Below are 19,564 nucleotides of genomic sequence, written 5' to 3' on the forward strand. Positions count from 1 at the left end.
AGATGCTACGTTCTGAAAAGATCCATAAAGCCTCCCACCTTTGGCCCTCCAAGCTCTTCTCCATCTTGAGAGACAGGATGGATGGAGATGTCTCAGGCAATCTTGGGAGCCACACGTTAAAGATGGTCTCTGAATCACCCCTGGTCACACAACCAGGAACACTAAATTGGATTTTGCTGCATGAGCAAAAAATGCATAAGTTATGTGTTGAGTCTTTGAGATTTGGGGTTTACCTGTTACTGCTGTTAGAGTTACCTTAACTAATACAGGGGTACTCATAGCATCTCTACCTCATGGGGTTGCTGGGAAGATTAAAGAAGACAATGCTTGCAAGTTCTTACTCTGTTGCCTGATACACAGTGAGCCTTGTCATCAAATGTTAACTCCGTCTTAGCAAGTAGGAGTTGGCAGCCCTGGACCCAAAAGGAAACAGAGGCAGTGGTTAAACATATTTCCACTGGTTAGCCAAATAGCTTTGAAAAATCACCTCCAGCGTAAGCGTTAGGCATTTTGAAGAATATGCTAATCAAAAATAATATATACTTCCTCAAATATGACTATGCATTTTACGACAAAATAAGGTAGGTAAATACTCTAGAGGTATTTTCATCCTGAACTCCAAAAAACTCCAAGCTCAGACAATGAAAAATCATGTTTCACGCTTAAATTTGGTAAACCAGGTTTCATATTGGTTCACTGAGTCTTAAATCACCTGTTACAATGGTTCAAAGATGCATCACCGCAGCCTGAGTAAAAATGTTCACTTTCGTTAGGGAGGAGTTTAACAGTGATCTTGGGAATTCATTCTGGTCCGTGCTCTGAATGCTAAGGGAAAAGGTTGGTAGGAGGGAAAAGGAGTTTTTCCCTCCTCAGTGTTCCAAGGTGCAGCTTGGCTGGTAATCGCTGTGCAGGGCATCCCATGTGTTCTATTCCAGGTTTCAAATAGCATAGTGTCTGGTCAGGAGGGGGCCCCAGAGAGAAAACAGGCTGGAGCTATTTCCTCAGACTCCAGCCCTGAATAAAGGAGACAAAATTTCAAGAGTTGGAAATCCCCACTTTTCCTCATTTGAAGGAAATTGATTTAAAATAAAAACATGTGGGAGCAACAGATGAAATGTACTTAACAGGCAATAGATTCATTCATACAGTCTTATTATATGTTGAAGTCCTAACCTCCAGCACCCCAGAATGTGACTTTATTTGGAAATAGAGTCATTGCAGATATAATAGTTAAGATAAGGTCATCAGGGTGGGCCTTAATCCAATACGACTAATGACCATATGAAAAGGAAAAATTTGGAGACATGCATGGGGGAAGATAATGTGAAAACAAAGGCAGAGACCAAGGTGGTACTTCTATAAGCCATGGAATGCCAAAGATTGCCTGTAAACCACCAGAAGCTAGGAGAGAGGCATGGGACAGATTCTCTCTCAGCTTTCAGAAGGAACCTGTCCTGCCAATGCCAGATCTTGGACTTCCAGCCTCCAGACTGTGACACAATAAAGTTATGTTGTTTAAGCCACATAGTGTGTGGTGCTTCGTTATGGCAGCAAACTGACACAGTATATATGTGGCAATATTCATAACATGATTGGTCATAACAAAAGTGATCAAGTCAGTGCCTGGTTATTGTTCTTCCTGAAGAAAGATGCTAATGACTTACAGCCTTTTGGGAAATGCTTAAAGGAGATGTAATAATACTTGGTGTTGGCAAGGGAACTATTCATGTGGTATCGCCATGAACAATCTCATTTGCTTCACTGGCACCTTATTGGAATGGAAAGATTTGTCCCTTTCCCTTAACATCTAGACATACTGCTTTGCTAGGAGTAAAGTAGGCCCAGGATGTATAATTGCTCCATTCTGCTGGAGCGAATGGAGCATAAAGGCAAAGTTTGTTCCAGTTAAGCACGTACTTTAATATCCAAAAATTCTCTTCTTTATTTTCCCTAAGGCTTTACTATTTAAAGTTTTTTAACATAGATTTGGTTTTTGGCAACCTTTGTTTCTCTCTACTGGTTCCTCCACTAAAATGCAGAATTAGAACAAAATCAAAACCACCTGTGTCTCTTTCCTGATAATCAAATTGGCAAACAATGAAAAGGGCACAAAGGATCAGGTACAACCATAATGAATGAAGTAGATTCCTATACATGGTGTGTGTGCCCCACAGGATGTGTGCTATATTCAGACTCAGAATGAACTGGAGGCCATGTGAAATGGGACTGCAGTATCTTTTCCATGGTCCTAGCTTCCAAGTCCTCTCTGCAAGAAGAACTAGCCCTCTGGCCATGCTTCTGATATGGCCATTTTTTATTTTTATTTTTGGCGGTACACGGGCCTCTCACTGTTGTGGCCTCTCCTGTTGAGGAGCACAGGCTCCGGACGCGCAGGCTCAGTGGCCATGGCTCACGGGCCCAGCCGCTCCACGGCATGTGGGATCCTCCCAGACCGGGACACGAACCCGTGTCCCCCGCATCGGCAGGCGGACTCTCAACCACTGCACCACCAGGGAAGTCCCCTGATGTGGCCATTTTTTTATCTACTGCTTTTCAAGGTCACACTCGTTCTGATCTCACATATTGAACAAAGCACTGAAACTCAGTATTATTGTAATTATTTACTTTCGATGGTAGATTTTCAATAACCCATATAACCTTAATTAGAACAACTATCATTTGTGAGATATACTACAATAAAAAGGAGAGACAAAAAGTTTAGTAGCTTTCTCTTTATAACGTAGAGGGCCAGAGTGAACCCATCTGTCAAAGGTAGTGGTTTCTACCACCCAAACCAGTGCTTCCCTCTGAAGGACATTCTATATATGTTGCAAGGAGACAAATTCTTCTATTTTTTCTCAATATTTCCACCCAAGAAAGTTAACTGGGTCATCAGGCAAATAAAAGCCATGACACATACAACTGTGGAGTTGCAAAGGGCCATTGAAAATGTAAGGAATCCTCTTTCCCATTGCCCTGACATCACACAGAACTTCCAGCTGATTCCTTCCAGTGACAAGTAACCCATTCAAATTTTGGACTGCTGGATAAGCAGTTCTACTGATAAATATGTGGGCCGTATTTTATCTAGCTGATCTCAGGCCTTCAGCTACAGTTGAAACCGATTGGAAGGAAACAAAGTAAATTGACTTGGATGCATAGCTAGATGGCTTTGCTTTCCTAGCTGACTTACTTAAATTTAACAGGAAATGAAAATCAGATATCAAAGGAACAAATGACAGACACCAACGTGTATTTGTATTAACCGAGTACCTACTATGTCCCCAGCACTGTGTCAGGAAACCAAAGGGAGATAGAAGTCAACAATACCATCTTTACCCCCAATTAGCTTAAAATATTGTCTAACCATGATTAAATATTTGAAACAAGTTCAAAATTAATGGAGATATAGTATATATTTAAGTCCTAAGTTGGTCAATTTTGCAAGTGGTAATAGAAAATGGATAATTTCTACAAGTCATCATGAAGTAGCTTGGTCTTGACCATGCTTTGAAGGACAAGTAAGATTTAGAAAGTCGTAGGAACTAAGAAAATTTCTTTGAGAATATATCTAGATTTAAAGGGCTATTAGACAGCTGTTCCAAAACACACAAAATAAGACAGGGGGAATTCTGTCATTATTTTTAAATGGTAATGGGAAAGGAATATTGAAATATAATCAAATATAGATCGAGATTGTGAAAACGCCACTGTATCACAGGATGATCTATGGAGAAAACCAAACTCTGCCCTTAACTTCGGGATTTTTCCAACTAAAAGATTAAATAAATAGTGTACATTTTCTCTCTCAAAGAAGATATACAATGTTATTAAGGAGTTCCTTCTGCATTTCTCAGTTATCTTTAATATCCCTGTTATGCACAAGTGAAAAGCTCTCATTCAGCTAATTAGAGTTTAATCTGTGTACCCTTCTTTATATGTATAAATGTCCTTCTCCCTCCTCCCAGAAGATCATATAGCTCTTCCAGAGATGTACTTAGCCGCCTGATTAATTACTGGCCCTCTATGTAAATTACTGTCAAAATTAAGACGATCTTTTTATCACTTATTCAGCTTGATAAACATTTACAGTTTAACATATCTGACAGAGCCATTTGTATACCCCTATAATATAAATGAAGGTACATTAAAGCTACAGTAAGTCTATAATAATAATAATAGCCTTAAAATAATTTGCTAACTACAGACAGTTCCCTAAGCAAATTACAAGATGCTCTATGTTAATATAGAAAGGAATTCCAAACAAGGCATTTAAAACCTAATAAAATGCCATTAAATAAAGGGAGCCGGGAGGGGGAAAAGAGAAAGAAAACCCTAAGGCCTGAACTGGTAGAAATGATTCTCAAGGCCACTGACCCTTGCAAGATCCATGTCTTCCTTGGATTTCTAGACACAAAGCAGATTTGTAATTGAAGGTGATGATCTAATTACTACATCCCAAATTGCATGTATTTCTTGTATTGAGTCACATCATCGTCTAATTATATGGAGCATTTATCAATTTCAAAGTCCACAGAAACAGCTGAGTTTCTATATGCAATGAGAATGTGGCCTGTAAACTATATCACCACCAAGTGTGAGTATCTTTAGCGACAGCACTCTGCCTCTTGGTACTCATGTGGATGTACAAGCCGAACTACGATATCAAAACACCTCAGAACAATTTTACAAAGAAATCACAGAAAAAGCCACCTGGTTTGCTCTTGGGTTTTCCGAGGCATGGATACCCCATGCGTGCCTGCTATGCCCTAGAAATATACACAGTGATACAGTCACCATTACCACAAGAAAAATAAAAAGAATAGCAACATACAGTTCTAAAATCTAAAAGACAAAATGCCTAGACAGCAATTTTTATCTCCATAAACTTGACTTGAGAGTTCAGTGCCTCAATTAAAGGTGGATCGCTTGATCAAGGCAACATAACAGTAAAAAATACTCAGAGTTCTGCACGGCATAAATGTGCCTCTGTAAAATATAATTCCCATTAGTTAGGTTAATTAAGATTAACATGCAAGTCACTGAAAAGCCCCAAAGTAGACAAAAGACAATTTACCAAGGAAACATACAAAGTCAAGAGCTGCATTCACTTTGAATCATTCATTTAACAGATTGGAAGGAGGGTCTTATTAATACTTGATTTGTCACCATTGATTCTCAAAATGACATGGATCCAAATAGCTTACAAAAGCCAAAGGACAGCTTGGTTTCTTAGAACAGATCTATGGACAATGCAGGGTAGTGCACAGAAAAAGGAAGTGAATCTAATCACATGTATAATCATTGTTATTAAACAGGATATACATACACATACATGTATACATATGTGACTATGTTTTAGGTTTTGTTTTACTGAGATGAATGAAATGGCACTCATCTTGTTTGGCATTTTTCATTGGTTTAGCATAGTGTTTTCACCCAAAATAATAACTCGCATTCCTAGTCAAATATATCACAAAGAAGCAAATATATCACAGCAAAAGACTAACACTAACTTATGCAATAGACAGAATCGTATTCCATTTTCTCAGAATGCAATTGTGTGAAATCCGTCATTGCCAAAAAGCCTTTCCCACCCTTACCTCCAGGGTCATGTTCACGCTACTAATAGCCACTTTTATTTCTCCATCTGAAAGTTCCTTCAGATTCTTCAGCATTGTCTGTTCAATACTTAAACCTGTGGATAAGAGAAAAAAACAGTATGTTATACTTGGGGAACTTTTTTGGTAATATCAAGGGATTATCTAAAGAAGTCGCCCTGTTAATTTCAGTATTTCCCCTCTCATATTTCTTTTAACCATAATAAACACACATATTAAGGCAAAAATCACATTACTGACAATGTTTGCATCAGTTAGGATCCCAGCAGGAAATAGCATTCACCCCTCAGGATGCAAAAGAAGATTCTTTAATGGCAGGACTCTTACAGAGATGTGGGCAGGACTGAGAAAACTAATAGAAGATAGTGAGGCATTCGGAGACTAGCAGAGGTTCAAAGGAGGGAAACAGGGATCTGGAACAGTAGAAGAGGGGCTGCCAGAAACTTAGCACCAAACAGGAAGGGAGCAGGGAAGAAATATTACAGCCTCTTCTTCCTTTGACTTCCACGCCCCATATGTTTCTAACTCTTCCCATGGACCAAATCCAACCAGAAACCAGTAATCTTCAGGGGAACCCAGAAGATCAAATACTCAGAGGTCAGACTCTGGAAGCCCATAGCAGATAAAAGCAGAGAAGGCAAGGGGAGGAGGTAAAAAAAAAAAAACTAGCATAACCAAGCAAATAACCAAATAATACCTAAGAAGGCCACGATTTGCTTTCAGGATGCATTAAGGTGAGCCTCCATGTTTTCAACTGTAATTTTACTCAAAATGCACTTTATAAATATGACTCATAAAACTATCATAATTAAGTTGGTCACCCTTGTAATAGGCTCTGGCAATAGGAGATAAAGGATTACTTAAATGATGGGAGGAATAATCCAGAAGGGATAAATTATCCAGAACTGCATAGTTTTAGTCAGCTGACCAATGTGCTTCAATAAAATTTATCACGGAAAATCAGGAAAGGCTCTGGCTTAACAATGAATTCTCACCCTAGGTTATTGTATCAGATTAGGCCTAAACTCTCGAGACGAAGACTTACAGTAAAGGCCAGTAAAGCACGTATCTCCTAGCCAGATGCATATTAAGACAGCAGAGTCAACTACTTGCCCTTCCAACTTAGAACACTGTCAATCACAGCAGTATGGGGAAACAGATAGGTACTAAATATTTTTCTTCGACTTGAAGATTGGGAGGCTTCAATCTATCATACTACAGCGTAAAATGCTTTCTAGAATATATAGTGACATTAAAAGTTTGGTCTAATTTTGAAAATGAATGGCAAAATGCATACCGTCATGCAGCTATGCATCCACGTATATCACGTGCACATGCACAAGAGCATATGTAACAGAAGGTGTGGCAGGTGCGTCAGTGTCCCATCCACATTTCCTCAGACTTTCCCAATGCAGGGCCCTCAACCACTAGCACCTGCATCTCTTTTCCTGGGGGCTTTCTCTGGCTGCCAGAGCCCACCCTGGGGGAATTAACAGTCCCTGGGACTAAGTACTCCTCAACATTCCAGTGGTATGCTCGTAACAAAACCTGAGTTGTAGTGTTCATTTCTGTGTTGTCAATCCTTCTACCATGACTGATTTCAACCTGCCAACCCAACATCAACCCAGTCACAAAATTCCTGAAAATTTAACAATCAGCTCTTGGAGCTCTGATAAACAAGTTGCAACATGCCACTGCACCCCTCGGGTAGGAAAACTCTGCGGTGCAATTTTACACTCTTTTGCAGAGTTCCCTAGTGGGATGAAGGCCTGGTTTCCCACAAAGCTAACTTGCTTGTTAAAGCGCTCCATGCCCTATCAGTGTTTTCCGGGATCACCTACCAAATAAATTGCTTTGCCTAAGGCTCTGCCCCGAGGGATCCCGAACTAAGGGAGAAAGCTATGCACCTTAAAGATAGACTGTCTGGGTTTAAATCCTGGCCTGGCCACTTCCTAGCTGTGTGTGTGATGATGGGAAAGCAAAGATGCCTTTCTGTGCTTCAGTGTTCCCATCTGGAAATCAGGGATAATAAATAATTCCACCTGACAGGGTTGTCGCGAGGACTCTAATTCATGCAAAGTTATACCATCAGAACCTTGTACATATTAGGCACTTAATGAACTATATCTATTATTATTATTATTAAACAATTGATCCAGGAAATCCACTCTCTTGACAAAGCCTAGACTTACAGAACACTTTTATCTGCTTAAGAGTCTTTTATTTTTTTCTAAAATTAGTTGATTGATGAAATCTCATTGTGCTTGACATTGCTCCTGCCACATTCTCAAAATAGAACCCTCTCAGCACAGGGATTTCATGTGATGATGCATCTGGGGTGCCCATTAGATGCATGGATTAACCACACATCCAGACACGAAGGTCTCAGAGGAAAGCCTGCAGTACAGACTGTCTGCTTCCAGATGAGTTAACCCGGTATGCCTGAAAATCTTCCACAACCTCCAGCAAAAGGGAAGAACGTGAAGCCACACTCAAATTCACCCCCTGGGGCCCAGTAACACTCCACATCACAAACCATCCCTCCTCAGCATCTGAGACAGAGCTGGGGGACAGAGTCACTCACCCTGAGCACTGAATTGGGTCTCCTGCAGGACGCTGATAATGTCATCTCTTGGAGGTAAGCGAGGAAATTTTTCTTCCAGGATAGAAAGAATTTCCTCCTGCTTCTCTGAGATCTTCTTGGGTTCCACGGCCATCCACTTGAAAAGGATGCTACCTGAAAGGCATGAATAAAATCGCCTTCAAACTTTCCAGTCAAGCCAGGATGGGGCCCAGAAAAATAAATGCCTTCTGGTCTCTCAATCTCTGCTTCTACTTCCAGATTCCAGATTCTTGCCTGGGGCCTCATTGTGTAACATTCAAGAGACAGTTTTTAGAAAACGCTTGCGATACTGTCTGTCCTGCCTCATTGTTCTCTGAATATTAATCCCAACAACTGAACTGACTATGGCACACTTTATGGCAGAGTTATACATAAAGGAACAAAATCTGTCTCCTTCCCCCACCCCACACAAATACATAAAAGTGATAAACATTGGTTTTAAGTGATTTCAGAATGGAAGTTAATGATAAACTATTTAAGGATATTAAATATGATTTAATATTTCCCTTTAATAATCTCTTTAAGAGATCACAGAGAAGATTGTTTCCACTCATCATGTTTCTGATTTCACATAAGAACTTCCTCCTTTTAAAAATTAAATGAAGGGAGATCAGCTCAGTGCTTTGTGACCACCTAGAGGGGTGGGATAGGGAGGGTGGGAGGGAGACGCAAGAGGGAGGGGATATGGGGATATATGTATATGTATAGCTGATTCGCTTTGTTATAAAGCAGAAACTAACACACCATTGTAAAGCAATTATACTCCAATAAAGATGTTAAAAAAAAATTAAATGATTTCATAGCCTCAATGTCAGCACCAAAGGAATCTGATAAGGTAGTGAACCTCAAATCCACTCCCAATCTTCCAGGTACCACACACAGTTTTGAAGTTATTTACTAATGTCTAATTATAAGGATTCATAAACTGGCTCTAAATCACGGGTTTCAATTACAAAGTGATTTGATAATACGAATGACTGACCTCTCACAAACTCCTGGAATTTCTATGCATAATCTCACCTTGAAAGGGAGGAGTTACCACCTGTCACATCTCCTTCCCCTGCATCCTGAGGCCAGACTAACACAGAGTCATGGGGGAAATGGAAGTTTCGCTTAATGATGAAGGATTAAACTCTCTAAAAATCCCCAAACTTATTGATTAATCAGGGTGTCACCATCTCTCTAGTTTTCAGTGTGGCCTAAATGATAATATAGGGGGAAGGAAAATAAAGAAAGTGGTAAGAATGTAAAAGGAGCAATGAAGTAATGAGTGAGGGAAAACTATGGTACATAATCTTGCCATCTACCTGGAGATCTATAGAACCTAGAGAATAGATACACGTTCACCATTAAAAATCCTGAAAAACCCCAAGCAAGTCATCTGGCTGCTCTGTTCCTATTTGCCTATTTTAAAAACAGAAATAATACTGCTTTCCCAGCTTATAAGATTATATACTAAAAATCAATAAACGTAAACATCATAATGAAAAATAAATACTGCCAAACACATTTAAAGCATCTCATTCATTCATTCATTCCTTTAGCAAAGAACTACTGAACACCTATTATAAGCCAGGCACTGTGCTAGATGCTAATGATTCATAACTGGACTAGAGCTAGCCTTGCCCCTTGAAGCTTATAGTAGTTAAGGAGATACAAAGAAGTAAACACATAAATTTTCAATATGGGGGGATAAGAAATATTGCTGAGGAAATACACAGTACTCTGAATCTAGGCAAGAATTCAGGAGTCAGAAAGGTTTCCTAGAGAATGAGTTAATAAGCTAAGCTGAGATTTGAAAGATAACTAGGAACTTAAGGCGAAGGCAAGGTAAAAGGGACCTCATGACCCAGGTAGATCATATGCAAAGGCACTGAGGTGGGAGAGGATTTGGCCAGTTCAAGAAATGGAAAGAAATTAATTAGAACTAGAGAGTACAGTCTTAAAGAAAAATTTTTGAAAAATCAGGTTGGAGAAGTAAACAGGGCTCAGGTCCTGAAGGGCCTTTCAAGCTATCTTAAAATTTGTCTTTCATATTCTAAGGGAAATGGAGAGTCACTAGAATTTTAAGCAGGGAGAGGTAACATGCTCAAATTTATGTTTTATAAGACTTACTCTGGCTACCATGAGGAAATGAATTAGACAAGGCACACTGGGAGAATCAGAAGGCTGTTTTAGATGAGAACTAAAGAAGGAGCAGTCAGTATGAAGGGAATTGAACAGATTCAAGGCAAATTATCATTTAAAGATGGGGCGGGGAGTAGCCAACTGGATTCTGAATATACCCTTTGGTCTGACAATTTCTGACATAAAACCTGAAATATAAGGATGATTTTTACTCTCTTTGTTAAGGCAATGGTGAATCTAAATTTCAAAAAAGATCTTCATACGCTTGCCAGATTACTTGTTCCAAGAACAAGGAGAAAATCTACATAAATTTTTTGGGAAAAATCTGTGAAGGCATCAGAGAGTTACCCAGGTGACTATCCTAGAAGCTACAATCCTGGAGAGAAAGTAAGTGCAAAGAGGTAAACCCAGCATTTGACGTTGCTTTTCCCCTCTGAGTGTTTGCTAATTCATATTGTAGCCAATCACATGAGAAGATTAGCAGATCTAACAGCAGTTTCACAGGAGGAGGGAGACAAAAATTGGAGCTTAGAGCTCTCCACAGAGGAATCTTAAATATCCCAAGATTTGAGACGAGATCCCTAGAGAGAATGTCCCCACATCCTGGCATAAAGATTGGAAGGCAGAAGACCTAAATAGACATTTCTCCAAAGAAGATATACAGACTGCCAACAAACACATGAAAGAATGCTCAACATCATTAATCATTAGAGAAATGAAAATCAAAACTACAATGAGATATCATCTCACAACCGTCAGAATGGCCATCATTAAAACATCTAGAAACATGGGCTTCCCTGGTTGCGCAGTGGTTGAGAGTCCGCCTGCTGATGCAGGGCACACGGGCTTGTGCCCCGGTCCGGGAAGAGCCCACGTGCCGTGGAGCGGCTGGGCCCGTAAGCCATGGCCGCTGAGCCTGCGCGTCCGGAGCCTGTGCTCAGCAAAGGGAGAGGCCACAACAGTGAGAGGCCCGTGTACTGAAAAAAAAAAAATCTAGAAACAATAAATGCTGGAGAGGGTGTGGAGAAAAGGGAACACTCTTGCACTGCTGGTGGGAATGTGAGTTGGTACAGCCACTATGGAGAACAGTATGGAGGTTCCTTAAAAAACTACAAATAGAAGTACCATATGACCCAGCAATCCCACTACTGGGCATATACCCTGAGAAAACCATAATTCAAAAAGAGTCATGTACCAAAATGTTCATTGCAGCTCTATTTACAATAGCCCGGAGATGGAAACAACCTAAGTGTCCATCATCGGATGAATGGATAAAGAAGATGTGGCACATATATACAATGGAATATTACTCAGCCATAAAAAGAAACGAAATTGAGCTATTTGTAATGAGATGGATAGACCTAGAGTCTGTCATACAGAGTGAAGTAAGTCAGAAAGAGAAAGACAAATACCGTATGCTAACACATATATATGGAATTTAAGAGAAAAACAAATGTCATGAAGAACCTAGCGGTAAGACAGGAATAAAGACACAGACCTACTAGAGAATGGACTTGAGGATATGGGGAGGGGGAAGGGTAAGCTGTGACAAAGCGAGAGAGAGGCATGGACATATATACACTACCAAACGTAAGGTAGATAGCTAGTGGGAAGCAGCCGCATAGCACAGGGAGACCAGCTCGGTGCTTTGTGACTGCCTGGAGGGGTGGCATAGGGAGGGTGGGAGGGAGGGAGACTCAAGAGGGAAGAGATATGGGAACATATGTATATGTATAACTGACTCACTTTGTTATAAAGCAGAAACTAACACACCATTGTAAAGCAATTATACTCCAATAAAGATGAAAAAAAAAAGATTGGAAAAATACAGTCTGCAGGGCAAATATGACCTACTGCCTGTTTTTATAAATAAAGTTTTATTGGAACACAACCACACCCATTAATTTACATATTTTTCATGGATTTTTTTTTGTAATGACAGGGTTGCATAGTTGCAGCAGAGACCACAGACCTGCAAAGTCTAAACTATTTACTATCTAATCTGACACAGAAAAAGTTTGCTGAGTCCTGCCTGTAAGAAAAGGGTGAAGCAAAAATAGACCAGTCTTCATGAAGCCTGAAATCCTGATTTGAATCAGCTCAAACACAGAATACATTAAGTTTATCTGACAGTCTTCTAACTGCCTTTGAGGTGCAAAAGTAAATCCTCTCCATAGCAAAGGAATTTCATCATCTATAGCATCATCTCTACATTTTGCATATACATATTCAGCATTCAGTAAAAAATTACCAAGCATAAAGGAAATATAAACAAATGAATGGAAACTCCAGAGGAAAAAACTCTTGAAAAAAGAATGGAAACAGAATCGGGGGAATAAAAAAATTAGCTGGAGAATTATAGTAGAGAATTAGAATCTATAAATAAAATGTTCAAAAGAAATTTTAAGGCTATAAATTTAATAACTGAACAAAAATATCTGTAAACAACAGATTATAGCAAGGAAAAAGTTAGCGAATTGAAAAATATCTTAGAAGAAAATATCCTCACTGACGCATGGAGAGAAAAATGGGTAAAAATATAGAGATGAGCATAAGAAACATAGGTGGCATAGAAAAAAGGTCTAAGATACATGTAATAGGAATTCCCCTTGGAAAGGAGAGAGAAAAATGGGCTGAGACAATATTTGAAAAACAGTGGTCAATCATTTTTCAAAATTAATGAAAGATACTACTCTAATACTCAAGATAAATTATGAACCCAAATAAGAATAAATACAGAGAAAAACACCTCTAGGCACATGACAGTGAAACAGCGAAAAATTACAGAGGGAAAAAGTTTTGAATCAGAGAAAAAGAAATATATTACTGTCAAAGGAACTACAATAAAACTGAGAGCTAATTTCATCTAAAATGATGAAAATCAGAAGACATTGGAATTACAGCTTCAAAGTGCTGATATAAAATAATTGCTGATGTTGAATACTATACTGAAATATAAGAAAAAATGAAGGCAAAATAAAGACATTTTCAGAAATATAAACTGGAAGAATTTGTCACAAGAAGAACCCACACTAACAAAACAGTAAAGGCAGAGGGAAATTATTATAGGTGGAAGCAAAGAAATGCAGGAAGGAAAGAACACTGGAGAATATAAATACGTGGGTAAAAATAAATCAATATTCACTGTATAAAACATTTATAATATGGAGTTTAAAATATATATGTAATTAAAATACATTTCAAAAAAATAAAGAAAATCTTAGTAAAAAAATAAAATAAAATAAAATACATTTCAATAGTAACAAATTGCAGAATGAACTAAGTAGAGATAAATTGCTCTAAGGTTCTTGGATGATCAGACAAGTGGCAAAAATATCGATTTACAAGAGATTTTAACGGTATTTTGTAATCTTTATTATAACGCTAAAATAATTTTCTAAAAAAGAATTCATAACTAGTAAGCTAATGGAAGGAAATGTAATAGTAAAAGTCCTTTTTTAGTGTAATAGCAGTAAAGAAATGAGAGGAAAAGGGGAAAATGTGAGATAAATAGAAAACAAATAGCAAAATGACAAATTAAACCCAAATGTTAGAGCAATTATATTAATGTAAAGAGACAATTAGTGTTCAGTGGGTATAGAGTTTCAGTGCTGCAAGACAAAAAAGTTCTAGAGAACTGTTGCACGATAATGTGAATATACTTAACACTACTGAACCGTACACTTAAAAATGTTTAAGATGGTAAATCTAATGTTATGTGTTTTTTACCAACAACAAACAAGTAAACAAAGTATTTCCATTAAAAGACAAAAATTATGAACCTGAATTTTAAAAACTACAGTAGCAATATACTGTTTACAAGAGCACACCTTAGATATAATGATATTGAAAAACAAAGTAAAAGAACAGAAAAAGATGTAACATTGATATAATATACTATTATTAGATAAAGTAGACTCTGACAAGAAGAATTACTTGAAATTAAGACAAATATGTATTTATTATTAAACATTCGACCATCAGGTAGATACATCAATCTTAAATTTATATGAGCTAATAACATTACCTAATAGCTTCTAAATATGTAAAACAAAAAATTGGCAAAACTGGATGAAGAGTGAGATAAAAACACAGTCTCAGTGGGAAATTTTGCACACACATCTCTCAGCAACTCTAAGAACCAGAAGGAAAAAAAATCTGTAAATATGTAGAATATTTGAGCAACATGAGTAACAAAGTTGACCTAATTAACATAAATTGAACATTGTTATCAACAATGGCAGACTATACTTTCTTTTCTAATACAAATGAGACATTAACCAAAATTAACTACCTATTGAGACAAAAAAATCAAGCCTTAACAAATTTCAAAGGATTACAATCACATAGTTATATTCTGTGGCCATCATGAAAATAGTCTAAAAATCAGTAATAAAACAAAACTAGAAATTTTCCAAATGTTTGAAAAATAAACAATGCACTTCTAAATAACTCATGGTAAAAGAAGAAATTACAACATAAATTACAATATATTTTAATTGAATGATAATGAAAATATGACATTTAGATTTGTAAGATGCAACTAAAGCTATGCTCTGAGGAAGTTTTATATCCTCAAAAGCATAAGATGTTGAAAAAAACTGACAAATTCAACTAAAAAAATGTATAAGGAAGGATATAATAAAGGTAAGAGCAAAACTTAAAGACACAGGAAAGAAACACATATACAGAAAATAAAACAACAAATTGATACTTTGAAAAGACTAACAGTTTTTTAAAAACTGTTCAAGAAAAAAAGAGAGAGAAGAATGATAGAAGGTATAATTTTCCAGTATTAGGAATGAAATGTGACATACTACAGATTCTAACGACATTAAAAGAGAAGTACAACGTTAATAGATTTTACATTTTAGAGGAAATGGACATTTCTGGAAAAACTCAACTTGCCAAAACTGGCAGGAAAAGAAATTTAAAATCTGGATGGTTTTGCATTTATTTTAAAATGAATCCATAGTTTAATAGCCATAGTTCCACACATTTAAAAAATACTAATTTTACACAAATTCTTCCAAAGATTAGAAAGAGAAAACACTTCCCAACTTATTTTCTGAATCCAGCATAATCTTCATACCAACACTCAACAGAAACATTACAAGAAAGAAGTAGAGGCAGGTCTCTCTCATAAACGTAGTTGCAAAAAAGTTTTTTAAAGCTAGTCCCAAATCAAATTAGCAATATATAATAGGATATTGTATTGTCACCAAATAGGGATTTCCTAGGAATTAAAGGACAAATTAACATTCCAAAGTTAATTAATATAATTCACCACACTAATAGAAGAGAAAAATCAAATGACCACTTCAGTAGATGTCAAGTAATGAAACTACTTGATAAAATCCAAGATTTAATCATATAAAATCTCAGCCAAGTGGAAATAGAAGACAATTTCCTTAATTTGATGAAGGGCATTTGTAAAAACCAAATAAGGAAAGCAAACATTATATTTAACTGTGAAATATTGAAAGACTTCCACTTCGAATTAGGAATGAGATAAAGATGCCTGCTATTTCTATTTCTATTTCACACTTCAGTGTGAATCCTAGCCCAGAGAAATAACACGGGTAAAAGAAGCAAAAGTATAAAGAAAGAAAAGGAAGAAATAAAAACTGACTTCTTCATAGATGGTATGTGTATGAACTTACAAATGAAAATACAAATGAATTATTCATTAATACAAATGAATTAATTAACTAGTAATACAAATAGTAATACAAATAAACTTAAAATAGTAAATAAATTTTTCAAGGTTGATGGATATAAGGTCAATAATACAACCCTTGTATTTCTATAAACAATCATGAACAATTAGAAATTCAAATTTAAATTTAAAAACTGTATTAGCATCAAAATGTAAATATTTAGGGATAAATTTCACAAAAATGTGCCTGGCTTACAGTCAAATCAAGAATCCAATTTCTTCAATTTGGGGATCTTAATTTTAAAATACATAAAAAGGCAATATTCAGAAATTAATATAACAGATATTGCACTAAACAGAATCCTACACAATAATTCAATGAAAAGAAACTTCTGACATTATAATTAGGTTTACCTGGACAATTAAAAAGGAGAAGATGTCCTGATGTAAGTAGGAAAACAATAACTCAAAAAATGGCCACCATACTCTGAGTTGTTTTTACTGCAGAAGAAAGGCTATGGCCCAACTTTATCCAAGAGACTCATCTATAGCAAATTTTTCTACTTCACTTTAGAGACCCATTTAGCGACATACTTAGTTAAATATCAGTATCAGGATGTGGAGCAGCCAAAGGCACCTCTTCGCAAAATCAAACCTATTTTTGGCATAAGAGTTGACTTAACATCCAGCAAATTCAGCAGAAATAAAAAATACTTAAATCCATATACATGTACCCAAATGCGTCCCAGCTATTCACAGGCCATGGGGGATTAACGACAAGCAACAGAGAAAGCAATTATAATAAAACAGTAACAGGGGCTTCCCTGGTGGTGCAGTGGTTGAGAGTCCACCTGCCGATGCCGGGGACATGGGTTCGTGTGCCGGTCCGGGAAGATCCCACATGCCGTGGAGCGGCTGGGCCCGTGAGCCACGGCCGCTGAGCCTGTGCGTCTGGAGCCTGTGCTCCGCAACGGGAGAGGCCACAACGGTGAGAGGCCCGCATACCGAAAAAAAAAAAAAAAGTAACAAACATTTCATTCCATTAGAAAAAAAAATCAACCACATATTCTTTGTTCAAAAGAATGCAGAAGTGAAGGACCTCTTGCCAAAAGCAACTGCAGTGCATTAATATCAAACATGATCTAATGAAGTCAGAAGTTGTTTGGGGAAAACATTCACCACAGTCAAGGCATATTCTGCATGATAAATTCTTAGCAGAAAAGAAGGAATTTTAAACCTCTTTCCTGTTTCACCTGGGATCATTTTCTTTTTCATACTGAAACAAAAAAAATTAAAGGATGAATAATAGAGAGGGAGGGGGAAGGGAGAAGGAAGGAGAAAAAAATAGAAAATACAACTTAGCTTATATTTCTGCCTGAACAGTGATAAAAAGGGAGCATATTATTCAAATGCTTAGTAATCTTTTCTTTAATAGTAATCTTTTTTTTTTTTTAATTTTTTAAATTTATTTTTGACTGCGTTGGGTCTTCGTTTCTGTGCGAGGGTTTTGTCTAGTTGCGGCGAGCGGGAGGCACTCTTCATCGCGGTGCGCGGGCCTCTTCACTATCACGGCCTCTCGTTGCGGAGCACAGGCTCCAGACGCGCAGGCTCAGTAGCTGTGGCTCACGGGCCTAGTTGCTCCGCGGCATGTGGGATCTTCCCAGACCAGGGCTTGAACCTGTGTCCCCTGCATTAGCAGGCAGATTCTCAACCACTGTGCCACCAGGGAAGCCCCGCTTAGTAATCTTATAAATTTAAAATGTCTGAATTTAAGAATAAAATTTATCTTTATATGGCAAAAGAAATAATTAACACTCTAAGGTTGAGGAAATGTTCTGGTTTTATATCTTGCAGAAAAAATAATTTCTTTCCCCTTCCCCCAACACAGGCCATCCCTCTTCCTAAGCAAAACAGCCGCTTAATTCCTTTTGGACTTTGTAACCATTTTGGGAGATGGATGATTCACTCTTTGGGCAAGAGAGAAAAAAAAAAAAGAAAAAAAACTGGCTCTGTTCCTTTCCTATTTTACCTCCTTAAAAGGATCTTTTTGAAGCTGTTAATCTAGGCTACGAAAATAGCAAGCAACAATTCTTTATTAAAGTTCAAATGCAATGACCACCAGAAGGAGAGAGTTGTTTCTTTAAAACCTAGGGCATAGTTTTTCCGCGTCCTAAGCTAAGAACAAGCTGTTATGTGTTTCACTATTCAAGTTGTGGCTCTGTCAAGGCTTTATACACATAAACATGAAAGGCCCGGTGAAGTGTGGTTTTGATGGAAACCTGCCTGGTAATCAGTGGCTGCAATCTCATCATTGCCAGCTGGTTCTGGGAAGCACACACACACATATGTGGGCACACAAACCCCCAATGCGATGATTCAGCAATTTAATGGACCTTAAATTTGGCAATTACCCTCTAGTAAACATTTCTGTAGGAAATAAAAGAATACAGGTTGAGGAGTCTGGCAGATCTATAATTGTTTGCTTTTGGTACAAACTCAGGGCATAACCAAACACCAAGTTTAGGCCACCATGACTGTATAATGTGACTTTTAGATAGAACAGGTTGCAGCTTGTTTGAAAATGATAACAGTAAAATCTTAGAAGCAGGTCGTAGGAGGGAGAAAGTAGAAAGAGGAGGAGGAGATGAAAAGAAAAGTCAGAAGAAAAGAAAAAATGCAAAGAAACAGGAACCACAACAGCAAAAACAGAGATGGGAAGGGGACGAAAAGACACATTTCCAAAAATCAGGGTTACTTATGATCTCATCTGAATGAGCACATTCTTTTCTTAGACAAATAATTTCTTACACAAATAATTAGAAAGTAATCTCCATAAGTAAATCTATGTCTTTTCGGATGAAAGCGATGCTAATGATCTGTATCCTAAAATCTCTAAGTTTGAGGTATGTCCTACTGAAAGACAACAGCAAGACCTAGCTATTGTAAGAAGTATTAATTCAAGAAAACACAAATTATGTCAACTTTGTTAAATCCCCCACAGAGCCTGAACACATATTAGCCATGGCTGGGTCACCTGTTGACATTTATCCATAACTCTCCTGCCAAGGTCCATATGATAGCATGACAGGGGAGATTATTAGATAAACACAGCAGGTTATTTCTACACTGGCAACTTGATACCTACTTCTAATCAGTATACAAATGATCTTTTAACAGCATCCATAATAATCAGGTTCTATCTCCATATTTGAATATAATATTATCGCATAATGCAAACATTTTGATATACAGCTACAGCAGTGAGTATAAGACTACAAAAGATTCCAATATGACTGATTTTAAGTATTACTATCCTGTATTTAGAGAAAAACATCAGCATGTATAGAAAAGAGATTTGGAACAGGAAATACGTTTACTAGACAAGATGAAGCTGATTAAAACCATCCCCATACGCTGACTGAGGAGCAGAAAGTGTGTGAGGCACTCTGCCCAGTTCCTGTATAAAATGCTATTACGTATGTAAAAGTTGGAGGATGCCTATGACTATTAGGTGTCTTTTCAAGAAGGCTGACA

The 19,564-nt window shown here is 37.5% G+C and overlaps 1 protein-coding gene across 1 annotated transcript in view; it reads right to left on the reverse strand.

Moving 5' to 3' along the window:
• Positions 1–19,564, reverse strand: part of PRUNE2 (prune homolog 2 with BCH domain) — a 259,577-nt gene that overhangs the window by 180,130 nt on the left and 59,883 nt on the right. The window contains exons 5-6 of the mRNA XM_029201650.1: positions 8,206–8,358; positions 5,604–5,698 (exon numbers count right to left, since the gene is read on the reverse strand). Coding sequence (XP_029057483.1) covers positions 5,604–5,698; positions 8,206–8,358 — 248 coding nt within the window. The remainder of the gene's footprint in view (positions 1–5,603; positions 5,699–8,205; positions 8,359–19,564) is intronic.

Source organism: Monodon monoceros, unplaced genomic scaffold (genome assembly GCF_005190385.1).
Source record: "Monodon monoceros isolate NGI ecotype Baffin Bay Population unplaced genomic scaffold, NGI_Narwhal_1 Super_Scaffold_5, whole genome shotgun sequence".
In the NCBI taxonomy this organism is placed as follows: domain Eukaryota; kingdom Metazoa; phylum Chordata; class Mammalia; order Artiodactyla; family Monodontidae; genus Monodon; species Monodon monoceros.